At 47.0% G+C, this 17368-nt stretch overlaps 1 protein-coding gene across 1 annotated transcript in view; it reads left to right on the plus strand.

Annotated features, from left to right (window-relative positions):
• PSMD4 (proteasome 26S subunit ubiquitin receptor, non-ATPase 4) overlaps positions 1 to 17368 on the plus strand; it is a 498575-nt gene that overhangs the window by 320810 nt on the left and 160397 nt on the right. Inside the window, exons 5-6 of the mRNA XM_069650246.1 lie at positions 3652 to 3718; positions 4348 to 4565. Of these exons, the coding sequence (XP_069506347.1) occupies positions 3652 to 3718; positions 4348 to 4565 (285 nt within the window). The remainder of the gene's footprint in view (positions 1 to 3651; positions 3719 to 4347; positions 4566 to 17368) is intronic.

Genomic DNA, 17368 nt, shown 5'->3' on the forward strand with positions numbered 1-17368 from the left:
TATAAATGATCAGTATTAGAAGCATTTGCATTGAAGAACAGACTTAAGAATAATCTTAGCAAAACAAAGGTAGTAGTCTTCTCAGGAAGATCTAACCGCGTACAACATAAAAATCTTAAATGAACCATTGATGGTCAGAAAATTGTTGAATGCTATAGATACCTAGCAGTGATCTCAGATCAGCATCTCTCATGGAAGTAACAGTGGCTAGATATTAAAACCATGAATAGTACTATGGCATTGAGTCGTCATTTCATTGGAAAGCAAGCAGGAATCTCTATCAATGGGAGGTGACTTCACTGGTCATTGCCAAAATGCCATCTAGTGATCACTCTTTGCTTACGCTATGACTTAAGAACTGAGCTTTAATAGGGAGTCAAAGCACAAATGCAAAGTTGTCAATCTCGCAGAGCAGAAATGGATTGGTCATGGACGCGCAAGAAGTCTTGGATCTCACTAGACAGTGGCGCAGAGGCCAGCTAAGGGAGGAGGAAAACTTGGATTATGTCCAATTGCTAGCATCGTTTGTGGTAAAAAAAACAAGAGGTTGTAAAAAGCAAGAATATGTTTATAAACCTAGTTATAAACATAGTTATAACAAAGAACTGGTGAAAGCTAGGAAACTGCAGACATGATATAATAGTTAAAGAGGCTACAGGATTTGATGAGGGAAAAAAAACTAAGGCAACTGCCTCAACAGTTTAAAACTGGAGACTGGCGTTTAAACAAAGGAGATCTCAGTTTGAAGTTGAACTGATGTTGAAAACCGAGTGAAACAAATTTGACCTGGGGATTATCTCCTTAGGGACGCCCCAGGAAGCAGTGCAATTATCGGCAGTGTCAGAAGAAAGTTGGGTAAATGACTTTAGTAGATTGTTTGCTCCCACCAACCCTCTGTGAAAAGGAGAGCGCTGGTGATGATAGTGAACCATGGTCCTGGAAGCTTGAGAAAAGTGACATCTTGATTCTCATTCTGAATCTGAGCACCTCTAGAGCACCAGGACCAGATGGTCTGACGAATAGTATCCTCAGACAGAACCCGGAGCAGTGGACATATTTTGCCCATGGCCTGTTTCAACAAATGAGAACAAGGAAGATTTTGCTATCATGGAAAAAGGCTGTTATTGTGCCTATTTTCAAGAAGGGTGATGGATCGAACCCAAAGAACTATTCACCTATTACCCTTCTTGATATTTTGGGGAACATCTTTGCCTCTAATTTTGGGCCATCTGATGAGATGGGCAAATGAGGCAGCAATTCTGGATCCCCGATAGACTGGGTTTGTTAAGGGGTTCGGAACATCTGTCTAACTCTTCCTGACAAACATCTGAAAATGCAGGCAAACGGGGGTCGGGGGTCCAAAATCTATGTAGTCTTGGTTGATATTGAACAGCCATTTGATGGGATCAACAGGGAGAGAGTGTGGAGAAAACTGGAGACCTTTGGATGTCCCAAACATCTACTACAAACAATTAGCTAGTTGTACTCCGGAAGCATCTATGAAAGTACATATGAATATGATTGGGGGGGGTAGGGGGGATTTGACTAGTAAAATTAAGACCCATTGAGGTCTTAAACAGGGTTGCCCATTGACACCAATCCTGTTTAACATATATGCGTCGGACTTGGCAGCACACCAAACTCAAGTCAGGGCCTTTCCACCTAAAGTCAACAGAGTCTTAATGACCATCAGAATTAATGATCTTCGTATTAATGCTAAACTATAACAAACGCACGTTGAGGGTCGCAGAAATTTAAATGGCACATCTGGAAATAATCGACATCATATTTCTGGGAGTAGCTGTAAACCAGAGCATAATGGAAGCACCATGGGCCATGAACCTGAGAATAAAAGCAAGTTATTGGTTATTTTGAGACTGGGATAAGGATGATGGAAATGGAATTAAAACTGTAGAAAATAATTGTGAAAGGTTTTTAAATAAAAACCAATAAAATGTTTAAAAAAAAGAAATAAGTTATATCATCTGACCTGCAGGCCTTTGTTTGTCTTGCTCGGGTGGTTTTGTTTTGAGTGGTTGGGTTAGTTCTACAGGTCCGTTCCAGCCGGTGCTTGATTTTTTTTTTCCAGAGATTTGAGATTGGTGGTGTACCACCTGTGTGGGGGACCTGATCTGAGAGGTCAGTTTTGTTGGGGTGAGGAGTGAGGGCACTGGAGAGCCAGTGGTCGAAGTTTGATAGGGGTGCGGTGGGGCATCCAGAAGGGAGAGTGCCAAGAGTGAGGTGAGTAGGGAGTTGGCTAGATTAGGGCGATAACGACTTTGTTCCAGAGTGGGGTGAGAGGTATAGGTGGTGGTGGCGGGCGTGGCTGTGGTTGAAGTGGTAATGAGAAGATTGCTGAGTGATCCCTTCATGTTAGGGGGCATAGGGGTAGTGTGGATATGTTTGTGGCGCCGAAGACTGCATCAAGGGTGTGGCCTGCAGTTTGGGTTGTCAGAGAAATGCGTTCAGGTTGAAGGCTTCTAGATTGTCCTTGAGGGAGCGGGTCATTGTGTTTGAATGGGAGTCAAACCAGATATCGAAATCACCTAGGATGGCGAGTGTTGGATGTAGGTTGAAGGTAGTTGTCGGAGCCTCACTGAGTGCGTCTGTAAAGTTTCTTTTGTAGCCAGGGGTTCTGTAAATGAATAGGAAGCTGTGGAAAGGAGAGGGTGAGAGTTTTACAAGAAGGGAATCCTAATCTGTGCTGCTGACTAAAGTGTCCTGCATGAGCAGAGGAAGTTGGTGTGTGTAGGATTGCTAGTCCACCACCTCTTCTTGATCTATTCCTACGTCAGGTTGTAGCCGTGGTTGGTTGGGGGAGGGTGGGGTTTGGGACTTCGAGAGGCCTTGTGTGCAATGGGTTTGTAGTAGTCTGCAAACCAGGTCTCTGTGATGGAAAGCTTGTCTGGGTTTTCGTCCGACATAAGGTCAAAGATGTTACATTTGTTTTTAGAGACTGACCTGGCGTTAATGAGAATGCAAGAAATTTGGTGGGAGGTGCTGGGTGGCATGAGTTGGCCTGGGTCGAGGTGGGGATTTTAGAAGGACGGGAAGTGGAGGGGGGAGTGGTGGCAGTGGGTTGAGGGAAGGGGTGGCCAATGGAGGTCATTGGGGTTGTTGGAGGTGGGCTGCAGGGAGGAGGATTGTGATTTTTGGGCGCAAGGGGGCAAGGATTGGGATTTGGTGTGGAGCATGGGTGGTGCTAAGTGGGGGTTTTGGCCATGGCTACCCTTGCTACACTAAGAGGTGAGAGTTGGGGGCGGGCGGGGGCCATGTTGTTCGGAGAGGTGAGATGTGTGGGCGCAGGTGAGGAAATATCAAGGGGGTTGGAGGAGGATTGGCTCAACTGGGTAGGTGAGCAGTGCGGGCTGCCTGGGGGGGGGCGGGAGGGGGGTCAATGTTTACAACTCTTGCTTTCCATTGTGCCGCGCTGGCTTGTGTGGAGGGAGATCAGCGTGGAGGTTGGAGGCAAGGGTGGAGGTGGGGTGTATAGCTGGGAGTTTGATTGCGAAAGAGGGGCTGGGTGATGAGGTCGGTCTCTCCCTCCATCTGGTTCTCTCCTGTCTGAGTGTGAAGGAGTAATGTAAAGTACTGAAATGGTGACATCTCAGCAAAGATACCAAACTTTTTTCTTCTCTCCTTTATGTGCAGCTGGTAAAGATGGCGAAACGACTAAAGAAGGAGAAAGTGAATGTAGACCTCATCAACTTCGGAGAAGAGGAAAGTGTATTTTCTACTTCAGTCGCTGTGCTCAATATCAAGCACTCTGTTACAGGTTTCCACCGAGAACATGTTTGGTGGAAAACACTTATCAAACATTCCCCTCTTATTGCCCAAATGATCCGTTTTTGAATGTACCAGTTGTTCATGGACCTGAAGCCATGATTTCAAGCTGTAGTGTTGTGGCAACAATATTTCTTGCCATTAATGCATGGTGGTCGGATGGACAAGCTACTGGAAAACTGGTGGGTAGAATTTAATTTGAGAAGGCCAGGTGGTATAAAGAGGAACTTAGTTGTGGTGAAGGAGCCAGCATCCTGGTTTATCTCGAGATGGTATTGCAGTGGCAGTCTAGGAGTTATTGCAGCTCCTCTGCCTACCTATGCATTTGTACTAATGGAGTTATTCCTATTTTTTTTATGGGGGGGAAGCACTGGGCATTAGTTTGGCCAGCTTTAGCAAGAGATTGATATCTTTTATTTGTACATAGTAACATGGCAGCCAATACTGAACTGTTCCCTTAAATAACTCTCTGCAATTTGAAGAAAATTACACATGGCTGATTAGGAGGTTTTTATAATTTTACAGAGAGGACACTTCTGTAATAATGACTTCATCTTCTTCCTTAGGAGTCGAACACAGAGAAGCTGACTTCCTTTATCAATACCTTGAACGGTAAAGATGGCACTGGTTCTCACCTGGTGACTGTGCCCCCTGGTCCGAGTCTGGCTGATGCCCTGATCAGCTCCCCCATCTTGGCCGGTGAGGGTGGGGCAATGCTCGGCCTTGGCGCTAGTGACTTTGAGTTTGGTGTGGACCCCAGTGCAGATCCGGAACTGGCTTTGGTAAGTACAGGCCGTGTTCTTCCATAAATGACGCAACTCTGTTCTAGGTTTAACAGTGGTGATCTCTCCGCTTACAGGCAAGAACTGGTAATATCCAGGCTGACTTTGTAGTTGTTGCACGTGTTGGGTAGAATTTCATTGTTGTGCAATATTCTCCTCACGTGTGAGTACCCCAGCACAAGGCATCTGCAATTTATAATCGCAGTACTCGGCACATTCCGTGCAGTGTTGCTGGGGGCTCTTTGAGCTGCCCTTTTTATTGTCCTTGTGATAATTATTGTTTCCAAGGATAGGGGATACTTTCTATCATACCTAACGTTTATTTTGTGGAATGAGCAGACCCACCTTCTGTGGAGTGTTGAGATACAATGTATCCCTTTTCCCACTTCTCCTGTAAGTTTCTTGTTACAGCGACCAGTTCATCTGAGTGGCTGGTGGCAGTGGATGTTTTCTACCGATTTTCTTTTCTGTTTTTTGGTGAAGCTGTCACAAAGGCTGCTGTCGCAGCTGCAGTAAGGGACACATGGGGTCACCATTGATCTAAAAGGGTGCTGTGTTCTTTTTTGCCAATTCTTAATGGCTTATCCTTTCTTGAGCCGCCTTCTGCCATGCTGGTTGAGGGAAGTCTTGATAGTTCTTTTCTTGGGCGTGATTCCTTGCGAAAGCCTGCCAAGGCTCAGAGTGCCTGAAAGGACAGTAAGAGGGGGAGGAGACAGAACTCCCCTGGTCTTTGTCCTACGGTTTTCTGCCTGGATCCAGTTCGAACTGGCAGATTGGCTGTCATTTTGGACAAACCAGCTCCCAGATTTCAATGCATGGCTTGAATGGTGATTGGATGTTCCAGCTGTTTGTCCTGCATAAAGGCGAGGGCCCTGGAGCAGTAAGAGTCGACACATGGAACAAAGAATCTTGGGAAGGACAATGTTTGCAGCCACCTCCAGCGTCCGTCAAGGACTGCTGAGTGACCGCTGCAGCTCTAGCCGCCTCCTCCTCCTCCTGTGATTGATATGGAATATCCAGACCGGATGACTTCCGCCTCTGGACTGGTGGTATCAACCAGTTTCAAGACATCTACATTTTGAGCTGTCCCTTGAAGCACTACCCCTCCCCTGGGCTGCAATTTCCCAATACCCTGGGACCTGGACCAATTTGCTATGTATCGTCTCTTGAAGTGGGCATACTGCTGGATCTCCAATGAAGGGATTTCAGAGTTGGAGAATACTATCCCAGGGCTTGAGGCCAAGGACATGTCTAGCAGTCCTCTTCTGGATTAGTTGTAAAGGGCAGAGAGTAGAGGCAGGTAGATTTAGAAAGAGGCTTTTGTAATAGTCCAACCTAGAGAGAACCAGAGCTTGGGAGACGGTGAGCCTCTGGGAGAATGAGAGGAAAGGCAGAGTACGTCTGAGGGGGTGCAGTAAGAAGTTTGACTTTAGAGACGTCAGAGATGTGGGCGGAGAAGCAAAGTGTGGAGTCAAAGATGACCCTGAGGTTCTTGGCCTCGCAGGTAGGGGTAGGAGTGGTGCTTAGGGAGGCCAGCCAGAGAGTGGGGGAAAGGATGGTTTGTTTGGTAATGCGCACCAAACCCTTGGGTAGCCGGGCACAGCAGTATACAAGAAATCTTAAGCGTATTACAATATTTGGCATGAACACATAGGCAAAAAGAAATATATGCAGGAATATATACAAATGTGTGCAAGTACAAGCTATGACTTAGAAAAGTTCGAAGCACTCTAGCAAGATTGTCTATCGTATATCTGTAGTTGGGTGTTAGTCATTGGCTCGCAACCAGTTAATTATCTTGTGTCTGAATTTAGGGTATGGTTGTTCAGTTCTGAGGTCGAGTGGTAACTTGTTCCAGCAGTGAGCAGCTTTGACAGGGAAGCTAGTTCCTCCCGCGGTCGAGCGTTTAAACCAAGGAGTTTCTAGTTTAAAGGTGTTAGCAGATCTCGTGGGTCGCATAGATATTTTCCTCGTGATTTTTTCCATGAGGTACGGAGGGGCTAAGTTGTTCAGACATTTAGAGGTGAGGGAAGCTGTTTTGAGTAGGATTCTGTCCGTTATTTTTAGCCAATTAATCTCTTTCCTGGATTTGGTGACATGCTCTCTGTGGGGGATGTTTAGTGCTGATCTCAAGGCATTATTCTGCAGTCTTTAAATTTTGTCTGTGATGTATTTGTTAGCTCCTGAGTACAGGGCATTGCAATAGTCTAACCTAGACATGATGAGCGCATTAGCTAGAGTGATGCAGCTAGCACTGGAGAGGTACGGTCTGGATGCGCGGATGAGTTTGCAGGTGTAAGTGGTGGAGGAGGCGAGGGAGTTTACCTGCTTGAGAGTGAGGGAGGAGTCCAGATAGAATCCAGGGGTTTTAACCACAGGCATCACCTTGATAGGGTTTTTATCAATGCTGAAGGATGTGTAGTTTGGGCTTCGTTTTTGGATATTGGCTTCAGAGCCTAAGATTAGTATCTCCGTTTTATTGTCATTCAGGCAAAGGCCATGTGAGGCCATCCATGCCTGAATGAGGGTGTATATCCTGTTCACCAAGGCTGAGTCTGTCTCATAGTCTCCCGAAAGGGATACGAGGATCTGGGTGTCATCTGCGTAGTTCGTGTAGGTGACACCATCTGTCCAACTTGTCAAACAAAGGTTTGGTGAAGATGTTATACATGGTGGGGGAGACATAGGATCCTTGTGGGACACCACAGGTTATTTTGGTAGGGTCAGCAGAGTCGGATGTGGAGAAGACTTGCATAGTGCGATTGGCTAAGAAGGATTGGACCCAAGCTATGGCATCTCCGGTGAAGTTGGCGGCAGATTCGAGGTGATTGCATAGGACTGCATGATCTACCAAGTCAGACGCTGCCGACAAGTCCAGTAGGAGGAGCAGGGCTGTTTTTCCATTGTCCTTTAGTTCCTCAATTTGAGTCTTGAGGTCTAACAGAGCTGTTTCCGTACCATGGAGTGGGCGGAAGCCAGATTGTCGCGAGCCAAGCAGGTGGTTGGCTTCCAGGTAATCCTGGATTTGTAAGTAGGCGACTCTGTCTAGGATCTTAAGTAGAAATGGCACAGTGGTGATAGGTCTGTAGTTAGTGGGGATAGCTGGGTCCAAGGTTTGTTTTTTCAGTAGCAGGTGGACCCATGATTCTTTAAGTTTGGCGGGTACCGTGTTGGATTTGAAGGAGTTTAGGAGCTTGGTAATGAAGGGAGGTAGATCCCTGGCTGCATCCTTTATTATTTGTGCAGGGCAGGAGTCTCCCTTGCAGTTTGACGGTTTGAGGGACAGTATTATTTTTTCTGTGTCGATTATGGAGATGGTCTTGAATCTGAAGGGTGCGGTAGACTTATTCTCCTGAGGTTGGGGTGTTTGTTGGTCCGAAGGTGACAGTGTGGCCTTTTTTTTTTAAAATTTTTTTGCGCTTTTGCATTGAAGCAAGGAAATTTTGTTAGTTAGGGCATTTTGTATGCTGGTGCACCAATCTTTATTTTTGGGGGCATTGTCTGTAGGTTGAATGTGGATTCCAATTTGCGGAGGATGGCGAATAGCTCTTTAGTATTAGAGTTAGCTTTCGCAATCCTATCGTTAAAGGTGATGTTCTTGGTTTTGATTATTTCTTTTTTGTAAACTTTGGCGAATTCACTTAGATTATTTTTGTTGTTTTCAGTGGGTGAGTAGCGCCAAATTGGAGCTTTGTTTTTTGTAGTCTTAGAGATTTGAGGTGGGGCGTAAACCAGGCATTTAGGTGGGCTTCCTGTTTTGCTTTGCACAGTTTGATTGGGGGCGTAGCGTCTAGAGCTTTGATCATAGCATCATTGAAAGTGTTTACTAAGACTTCAGGGTTGTTACTTTCCAATCCAGATATGGCTGGAAGGAGGAGAGGGATGATATTTTCTGCAGTCGTATCCTTCTTGCTTCTAGTCGGGAGAGGAGGAACCATGTTGTTGATTTTGGGGCTCAGGAGATCTAGTGTGGTGGAGAAAGTTATTAGATAATAATCAGTCTATGTTTGTGGAGCAATATCTGTGATATTGATATTGCAATTCAGTTCAGATACCCAGTCAAGGGTCCTTCCTTTTGATATGGGTAGGGGAGAGTACTTTTTGATCAAGCCCGTGGTCCTTGCAGGGCTGCAACTGACTCTGCATGTTTGTCGGTTTCATTAAAGCCAAGGTTGAAGTCTTCCAGCAGTAGAGTTTGGGAGTGATCTTTGGTGTTGGTTATAAGGCTAGTTAGATCGTCTTCAAAGGTGTCTAGCGGCCCCGGAGGTCTATATATCGGGTGGATTGAGAGCGTGCGATTATTAGAAAGGGACATTTTGGCTGTGAGTGTTTCACAGGAAGAGTAGGTGGCTGATGTGGCAGGTCTGATGGGACGTGTAGATTTGAATATGATGGCTAGTCCGCCGCCTCTGGCATTTGGCCTGTCAGCTCTGAGAATTTGGTATTTGTCGGGCACTGCTAGCATTAGTGTTGGACCTTCAGCCTCGTGAAGCCAAGTCTCGGTTATGGCCAGTAGGTCCAGGTTGTCATTGTTTAGGATGTCAGCAATTTCTGTGGCGTGGGCCACCGCTGATCTTGCGTTAATAAGGAATCCTATTAGTGTCAAAGAATTATTGTGTTTAGTTGTTTGACAAGTTTTCGGTGGTATGGTATCTAGTGTTGTGAGTATTTTAGTAGGGGTTTGAACACCGGTATAAGTGGATTGCTTGACTAATCGAGACAAGTTTTTTGGCTGGGTCTTAGTATGTCTATTGGCATTATTCGGGTGGTTACTTACAGGTTCATAAAAGCTGGGCAGTCTGGACCTGAGTCTCAAGTTTCTATCCTTAGGAGGGCTGGTTTTGAAAGTAAAGGCCATTATGCTAAGTATAGCGGTGATGAGTATCAGGGTCAAGGTGCCTTTGATGAGGTAGGTAGGTAGTGCCTTTGATGAGGTAGGTAGGGGACATTTCTGTCTAAGCCAGGGGCATCTTGTGTGCTGGCGTCTGGGTATTTTAGTTTAGGTCGCAGATGCAATGGGAATGTTCAAGCATACTGGCAACTAGATTGGATTTTAGCGCAAAGAGGCCTAAAACACTGACTGGCGAGCACAAAAGGGCTAAGACACTAGTGACTAGGTTTAGTAAGCTGACAGTAACAGTATCATACAGTACATTTAAATTGTAGAAATGCAGTGAGGGTGTTCAAGCATCTAGATTCGATTTTAGCGCAGGAGGCCTAAGACACTGGTGACTGGAAAGCACAAAAGGGCTAAGACCCTAGTGACTAGGGGGTACAGTATACTGACATTCAATACATTAATGTTATAGGAATGCAGTGGCATACAGAGTCTAGATGTACTGGAAGCTACATGTGAGCATTTCACGGTGCTAACATCAGAATATAGTGCTTCAGTTTAGATTGCAAGTCACAGGAACACACTTGTAATAAGGTCAGATAGAACGCTGCAGTCTAGAGTAGATACATCTGCACTAGTGGAGTAGATCACTTTGCATGTTTTGATTAGTACCTGTGTTCAGATCATTTAAGGAGGCGCTTGGGAGCGGCGTTAATAGGCAGAGTGTGCAATTAGGTAGCAGGCATCACTTCAGTGTTAATAAGTGGGCGTAATTGTACGAGGCAATTCAGGTCAGCATATTCTGGCGTGGACATTTGCTGAGAGTAGTTGTTACGGGGTACCTTGAGTTTTGGGTCTGACGAACAGAGTAACCGGCCGACGGCGTGGACAGGCTTACTGCAGTCGGCCTTGTTGCAGGAGGCCGGCGACGCCTGCCGGCTTGCGGATTGGCTGGTGATAAAGGCAGGCGAGCCAATGGGGCAAGACTGCAGCCTGATGGATGCTCAGGCCAGGAAGTAGCCGGGCTGGGGATTTCGGGCAGCCATCTTGGAACGGCGGTCTTGGCTGCACATCAATATAGATTTTTCGAAGTTGCAAGGATAACGCATATTATAGAGCGTTAAGGCATCGGTTGTAGGGATTCAGCATCACACGGGATAGTGCGCGTTTCAAGCGGCGCTATTGCCCTTATTTTCAGCTTTTTTGGCGCAGGTAGAGGCGAGCACATGGGCCTACCTCTAATGTGTGGGGAGAAGCTCCTGCTTCTCTCCCATGCGGCGGCGGTGCACTGCTCCAGCATGGTGAAGGTGTACCGATGAGGACGACTTCAGTTTTGTTGTTCTTCAGGTCAAACTGAATTGGAGCCCTGTATACCTAAGAGTGAGTCTTCTCTAGTCCTACTATTGGTGGACTTTAGTCAAACTCCCTAACACACATGATCAGAAAGATTACCTGTATGATGTAGTCTGCCACTTGATGGTCACCGATAGCTATTGAGAAGTAAAATGGAATGGGTGTTGGGAAAGATTTCTCTTTTGGCAACTTTCCCTCCATATTTTCGATGGGCCCCTGTTAGGACCGTTTTTCTGAAGCCCAACTAAGGGCTTAATAAAACCATTCAACCGAGGCAGTAAAAGACTCCACTCTTAGTATAAGGCTGTGCCACCTGATTTCAGGGTAGGGTAGACGGCACAGCCAGGCTTCTCTTAGGAGGGAGAGAGGGCTGTGGAATCAGTACAAAGAAATGGTAATATACATATGGTCCAAAGAAACACGTACACACTATGTATTGTAAAAAATAAAGGGTTTATTTTGATATACAAGCAGACCAAGAGATTCCTGGGTAGGGACGTTCATAAAGCATATAAAGGCATTATAAAAACATAACACTATGCTTTAAATACACACATTTAGAACACCTAACAGTATTTCTTCGTAAGTCAGACCTTTGTATACACATTTAGTATAGGGCACACCTATTCTTGGGCAGTAAAACTATAAGTTACTTTCACATAACTTTACAGTAATACAAGGGTAGACCCGGTCAGTTATGCAGTGACACTCAAAATGAAATCACATGGTCAACCAACTTGCAAATATATTTTTCTGAATAGTGGTACAAGATTCAGGGAACAGCATATACCTCTACTATGTTTGTTAATGTTAAAGGTCATTTGTACCGCGTACTATCGCCACCGGAGTGGTCCCCTGGCGCTCTGGCGGCTCTGAAAATGGGAGGGAAGGGGGATTAGTGGGAGGAAGCTGGAAAAGTGTAAGAGAGCAGTGATGTGCTGTTGGTGGTCTCAGCCCGGTGGGTCTGTTGGCTGGGCTGGGGTGTTTGTGGCCGGTAGTCATCGTGTGCTGTTGTGCAAGTCTGTGTGTTTTTGTTTTGTTGTTGCCATGTAGTGAAGTTTGTGGATGTGTTTGGTTTGGAGTTTGAGAGGTCTAAGCAGAGAGGGAAATTGTTAGTGCAATTGGTTAGTTAGCCTCTCTGGCCTGAATTGAGGCGCTGGGTTTTGTAATCTCCCCAGATGGGGTTCGGGAGCACCCCCTGTGCCTCTGTCCTGATCTGGGCCCGTCCGGCCTTCAAGGTCCCTTGTGGTTGGTTGGTATGTTTTTGGTATGTTATGTATGGTTTGTCGGATGTCATTGATTTTCTTTTTTTGAAGTGGTCTGCCAGGTCGTTACATAGTTTCTCTGAGGGAGTTGGGGTGGTGTTGCAGCCCGGAGGGTTTCTCATCGCTTTAATGATAAACATTTCCTTTTGTGTTTTGTTGGCATTAGTGATTGTGCCTCTTCTTTGCCTTTTGAATTTCCTTCTTGAATGCGCGGATTTGTCTCTGGAACAGTTATTTTTAATTTTTTTAAATTTTTTTTGGGGGGGTTGTATTATTTCCTCCATACCAGTTCCATCTTTTTGTTTTCCTTTTTCATGGTGCTTAATAGTGGGATGAACCATTTCACCATTGCTCTTTTTTTTTATGGGGTGAATGGTTTTTCTGGGGCAATATTGTCGATTTTATCTGCAATCCATTTGTGTAGTAGCTCTGCTTTCCCGTCTAGGTCAGCTAGCTCTAGTTCTGTAGTTGAGGGTTTGGTTAATTCCAATTGTTCGAATAGGTTGCATTCTTTGACGTGTTTCGTGTGGTGGTTGTGAGTTTAGGAGCTTGAATGCAGACCTGAGTAGGCAGAGTGATCACGAATGGGATGATGAGATGGTCTCTCCACAGTATTTGTATCAGTGGTGCAGTGGTGATGAGTTTTTCCTTGGTGAAAATTGCGTCGAGGGTGTGTCCTGCCGAGTATGTTGCCCCTTTGACTAGTTGTAGTTTCATGGTAGCAAGTTGTTCGATCAGTGAGTTTTGGGAGTTGGCGTGACGGTCGTTGAAGTCCCCCAGGATGATTAGGTGTTTGTGGTTGATGTCTATGTTGGTGATGGCTTCTATGAAGTTGTCGACGAATGTTCCATCATATGTCTGTGCTCTGTACACCAGGATGAATGTGATGTTGCTTTTTGGGCTTGCTGTTAGGTGTATTACCATGGTTTCGTAGTTGAGGATGTTGAGCGGTTCGTCTATTTTTATTTTCAGGTGTTTTTTGAATGCTATTGCGATGCCTCTTTCTTTTTTGTTTTTCCTGTTTATTTGAAGGCATTGAAGTTGGTTGGAAGGCAGCTTTGGAATGTGATTTTTGTAGTTGTCATCCAGCCATGTTTCTGTGATGAACAAGATGTCAATGCCGTCGTCATCGAGAAGGTCGAAGATCTGAGTGTTTTGACATGGATCTTGTGTTTATAGGATTGCAGTGGAGTTTGGAGGTGTTGTTTGGTTTGGACTTTCTTGTTGAGGTTGTCTTCTGATCGGTGTTGGAGTTTCCTTCCTGGTCAATCTCTTGTTGAGGTGTAGGTTTTTGGGGTGTCAGTGTCTTCGAAGAGTTCTTCTAGGTTCTGTCTTGGGTTTTTGTTTTCATCGGGTTTGTCTTCCATGAGTTATGGTTGTGTATTGGAAGTTCTTCCTGCTTTGGTGATGTAGGGTGTTAATGCATCGGTCATGTATTTGTAGATTCTTGTGGTGTTCATCCACCTTCTGCGCGGTTGTGTTGGGTAGTTTGATGTTGCTGATTCTAGCATTGGGTTGGTTTGCTCTGGTGACCAGTTGTCGGAGAGATAAGGAGTTAAGTAGAGGCATTTGTCTCTTCTCTCAGTGTTGGTTCGATTCTTGTTCCTGAGTGCGGTGGTGCGTTCTGTAGTTGTGGTTCTTTGTTGCTTTTCCGGAGTGTGTTTTCTTTCTTCTTTCTTTCCCTCTGAATGGGCCGTTTGCGTGGCATTATAAGATGGAGAGTTTAGACTTTGTTTGCTGATGTCCAGTTGTTTCTGCTTTGGTCTGGTTGTCTTGTGGTGTAGTAATCGATGTGGGGTGCTGTCCGCTAACAGTTCTGTCTGTAGGTGGTATTTCCGGCTGAAGTTGCTGACTTGTTCAGTCGCTGTCTTGAGTAGGGTAGGGGAGGTGGTTGGGTGTTATCGGTGACTCTTTAGTGCCCGTCTTCCTAAACACGGTTCACTGCAGTGAGCTAGCAATGTGGGTTTAGGAAGGATATCTACTAGTTGAGGGTGATTTTGAGGGGCGCAGCTTGGATTTGTGCCTTATTGGTGTGAGCCCCTAATCGGTGTGTCTCTCCACAGTAATACACTGGTGGGTTCTGTCTCACTTTAGAGAGAGTTGGTCAGTGGGATTTGAGACCTGTGTAGAGGCCTATCAGTGCAATCTAAATATCCCACGATGCAGCCTGGAACTAGAGCACTTACCAAACCTGATAGATCCGTGTAGTGGGAGAGAGGCCTATCAAAGCAATCTGAATATCACACAATGCAGCCCGGTATTAGATCCCCTACCAAATTTGAGGGACCTGTATAGTGAGAGAGGCCTATCAATGCAATCTGAATATCGCACAATGTAGCAGCCTGGAAGTAGAGCCCCTATTAAATTATGAGACCTGTGTAGAGTGAGAGAGGCCGATCAATGCAATCTAGACATCACAAAATGCACTATTGGGGCTGAACCCCTATTAATTACGAGAGACCGGTAAAGTGGGAGAGAGGCCTATCAATGCAGTCTGGACATCACACTATGCAATATGGGGCCAGAACCCCTATTAAGTATGAGATAACTGTATAGTGGGGGAGAGGCCTAATCACACTGTTTAAAGTTGGTTTGCTAAGTGGCTAGGTTTCTGGGGTGGAGTTGTAGCTCTCCCCTAAACCAGGCCACTCCTACCTTAGTGGTCATTGTAGTTGGATGACTGCCGGTCACTGGCTTCAATGGGTTCACCTGAGGACTCCTGCTGACACTTCCTGGAGCCGCCCTTGGCCCCCTTAGCCGCATGGCATTGGGCTGCCGGGCAGAGGGAGGCGGCAATGAGGAAGTCTGGGGAGGGAAAGGGGAGTGCGGTACACGGGCCGGGTTGGGGGGGGGCACAGAGAGGCACAGATATTATATAAAGAAGGCCCGGAGGGTCTTTCAGGGGCCTCCACTCACCTGCCTTGCATGATGGGGGAGGGGGGAAATAGGGAAGGCAGGCGAGCTGAGGCCAAAGGACTGCACGGGGGCACTAGCGGCTCTGAAATTAGGCAATATAGAGACCCAAAGGGTCTACCAAAAAAAACAGCACTCACCCGGATCAGATGTTGAAAAAAGTCTCCGGCAGGGATCGAGTGCTGGGCAGCAGCCGGGACGCGGCACTAGGCCCTGGGTGAAAGCACCAATCAGGCTGCAGGAGAGGTTTCAGGAGGAGGCGGGGAGCAACGCGGAAGGGATAGGAAGAGAGAGGGGGTAATCCACAGACCGGAGCACGGTAAATTTAGCCAATATCCCCCGGTGATGTGGAGGGTAGGGGCAGGCCTCAGGGGCTCTTACCTGGTCTCCGGCAGGGATCGAGTGCGGGCAGCAGCCGGGACACGGAACTAGGCCCTGGGTGAAAGCACTGTGATAAGTTATACTAGGTGAGTAAGACCTTTTCGAGGGGATTGTGTCGTCCGACGTATTCCACATCTGACCGTTATCACCACAACTTTGCTGCCTTGGAAACATTTTCTTTGTCGATGACGTCGATACGCTGTCCTCGAGGGCCTCTTTCGAGGGTCGATGTCACCGGATGTTATATCTAGGACGCACGGCGCCCGCAGCATCAGTCCCATATTTTCTGTGAACGTGTTTGCCTCGGAATCTCGGCGCAATCGATTCTTCTACTTCGATTGATAAAGTTTGAGATATGTCTTAGTCTTCTTCTACCATGAAGTTTGGGCGAAGGCTGGCTCAGCATCTTGTAGAATGGCGTGCCATTACTTCAGATGTGGGTTTTGGAGATCATAGCCCACGGCTACTGTCTTCCTTTCCGGCATAGCCAGTCCAGGTCCCGGTCCTCGCCCGCAGCATCAGTCCCATTTTTTCTGTGAACGTGTTTGCCTCGGAATCTCAGCGCAATCCATTCTTCTACTTCGATTGATAAAGTTTGAGATATGTCTTAGTCTTCTTCTATCATGAAGTTTGGGCGAAGGCTGGCTCAGCATCTTGTAGAATGGCGTGCCATTACTTCAGATGTGGGTTTTGGAGATCATAGCCCACGGCTACTGTCTTCCTTTCCGGCATAGCCAGTCCAGGTCCCGGTCCTCGATGCCCTCAAGACCGTAGGAGCCTGTGAGACCTTCTAAGGCATCGACGCCATGTCCGTCGAGGGACTCTCGAGGCTCCAGCTCCGAGGAAGTCGTTGACGCCATTGGCGCCGAGGCCGTCTAAGGACACGCTCGGGGCTCCGGCCTCGAATCCGTTGTCGAAGTAGTCGACACCTCGGTCGACGTCAATGCCAATTCCATCTGCGCCCTCGACGCCTTTTGAGGAGAATTTACCGGAGGTGCCCCGGAGGGCGGTGGAAACTCTGATGAAGGCCCTCTGCAAGTCAGTGAGGCTTGTCTTTGAGACCTTCTCTGGTCATCCCCCCAGGCTTGATTTATTCCAGCCTTTGGACTACATTTCAGAGGTGGAAGAAGGGTCAGACGAGGAGGGGAGTTGTGCCTCCTGAGATTCCTGGTGACCTGTTGTCTGGTCACAGCCAAATGGAAGACCTACGTCGGTCTTTACATGACGCCAGTGGTCTGGACACCTCCGGAAGTTGAGTTTGGTAGGCCGGAGCCTGGCACACATGCTGAGTCCTCGTACAGGCGTTTCATGTCGAGGGTGACCGAGTACTTGGGGTGGTCTGCGCCACCTGTTGATTTTCTGCAGGATGACCTGACCGATAGATTGCACCAAGGTCTGCCCACTGACCCGGTGCTGCCATTTCATAAGGCCTTACAAAGAAGGGTGGCAGCGACTTGGACTTCTCCAGAGTCTCCTGGCAGTAGGTAAGTCGCTTCCGAAAAAATGTCCAGCCAGTGGTGACCCCTGCTACTTGTCTACGCACCCCACTCCGGAGAGTTTGGTGGTGCAGGCGGATACAGCCTCAGCAAAGTTGGCTGCGTACCCTACCATCCCTCCTGATAAGGACGACAAACGCTTTGATGGCTGGGCGAAGAAGGTATTTTCATCTGGGGGTATGGCTTTAAAGGCAGCCAACTCTGTTTGTGCCTTAGCAAGATTCACTTGCACTCTGTGGAATTGTTTATCTTTTGCGGCTGAAAATATTCCCGAAGGGGAGGAACGGGATGGCTTCCTAGCCCTCATGCAGGATGGCAAGGATGCCATATGTGAATCGGGTCTGGACGTGGCAGACTGTCAGCTGGTCCATGGCGGCGAGCACCGTGACGCGCAGGTTTGCGTGGTTGCAGAAGTCAGGGTTTGCTCCTGATGTGCAGTCCCGGCTTCTCAACATGCCCTTTGATGGTGTCCATCTTTTTGGCAGCAAGGCTGACGAGAGCCTTGAGAAGTTGCACCCAAAGCTGCAGCGAAGTCGTTGAGCGCTGCAGTACATCAAC

Source organism: Ambystoma mexicanum, chromosome 1p, assembly GCF_040938575.1.
Source record: "Ambystoma mexicanum isolate Mex_15411 chromosome 1p, UKY_AmexF1_1, whole genome shotgun sequence".
In the NCBI taxonomy this organism is placed as follows: Eukaryota; Metazoa; Chordata; class Amphibia; order Caudata; family Ambystomatidae; genus Ambystoma; species Ambystoma mexicanum.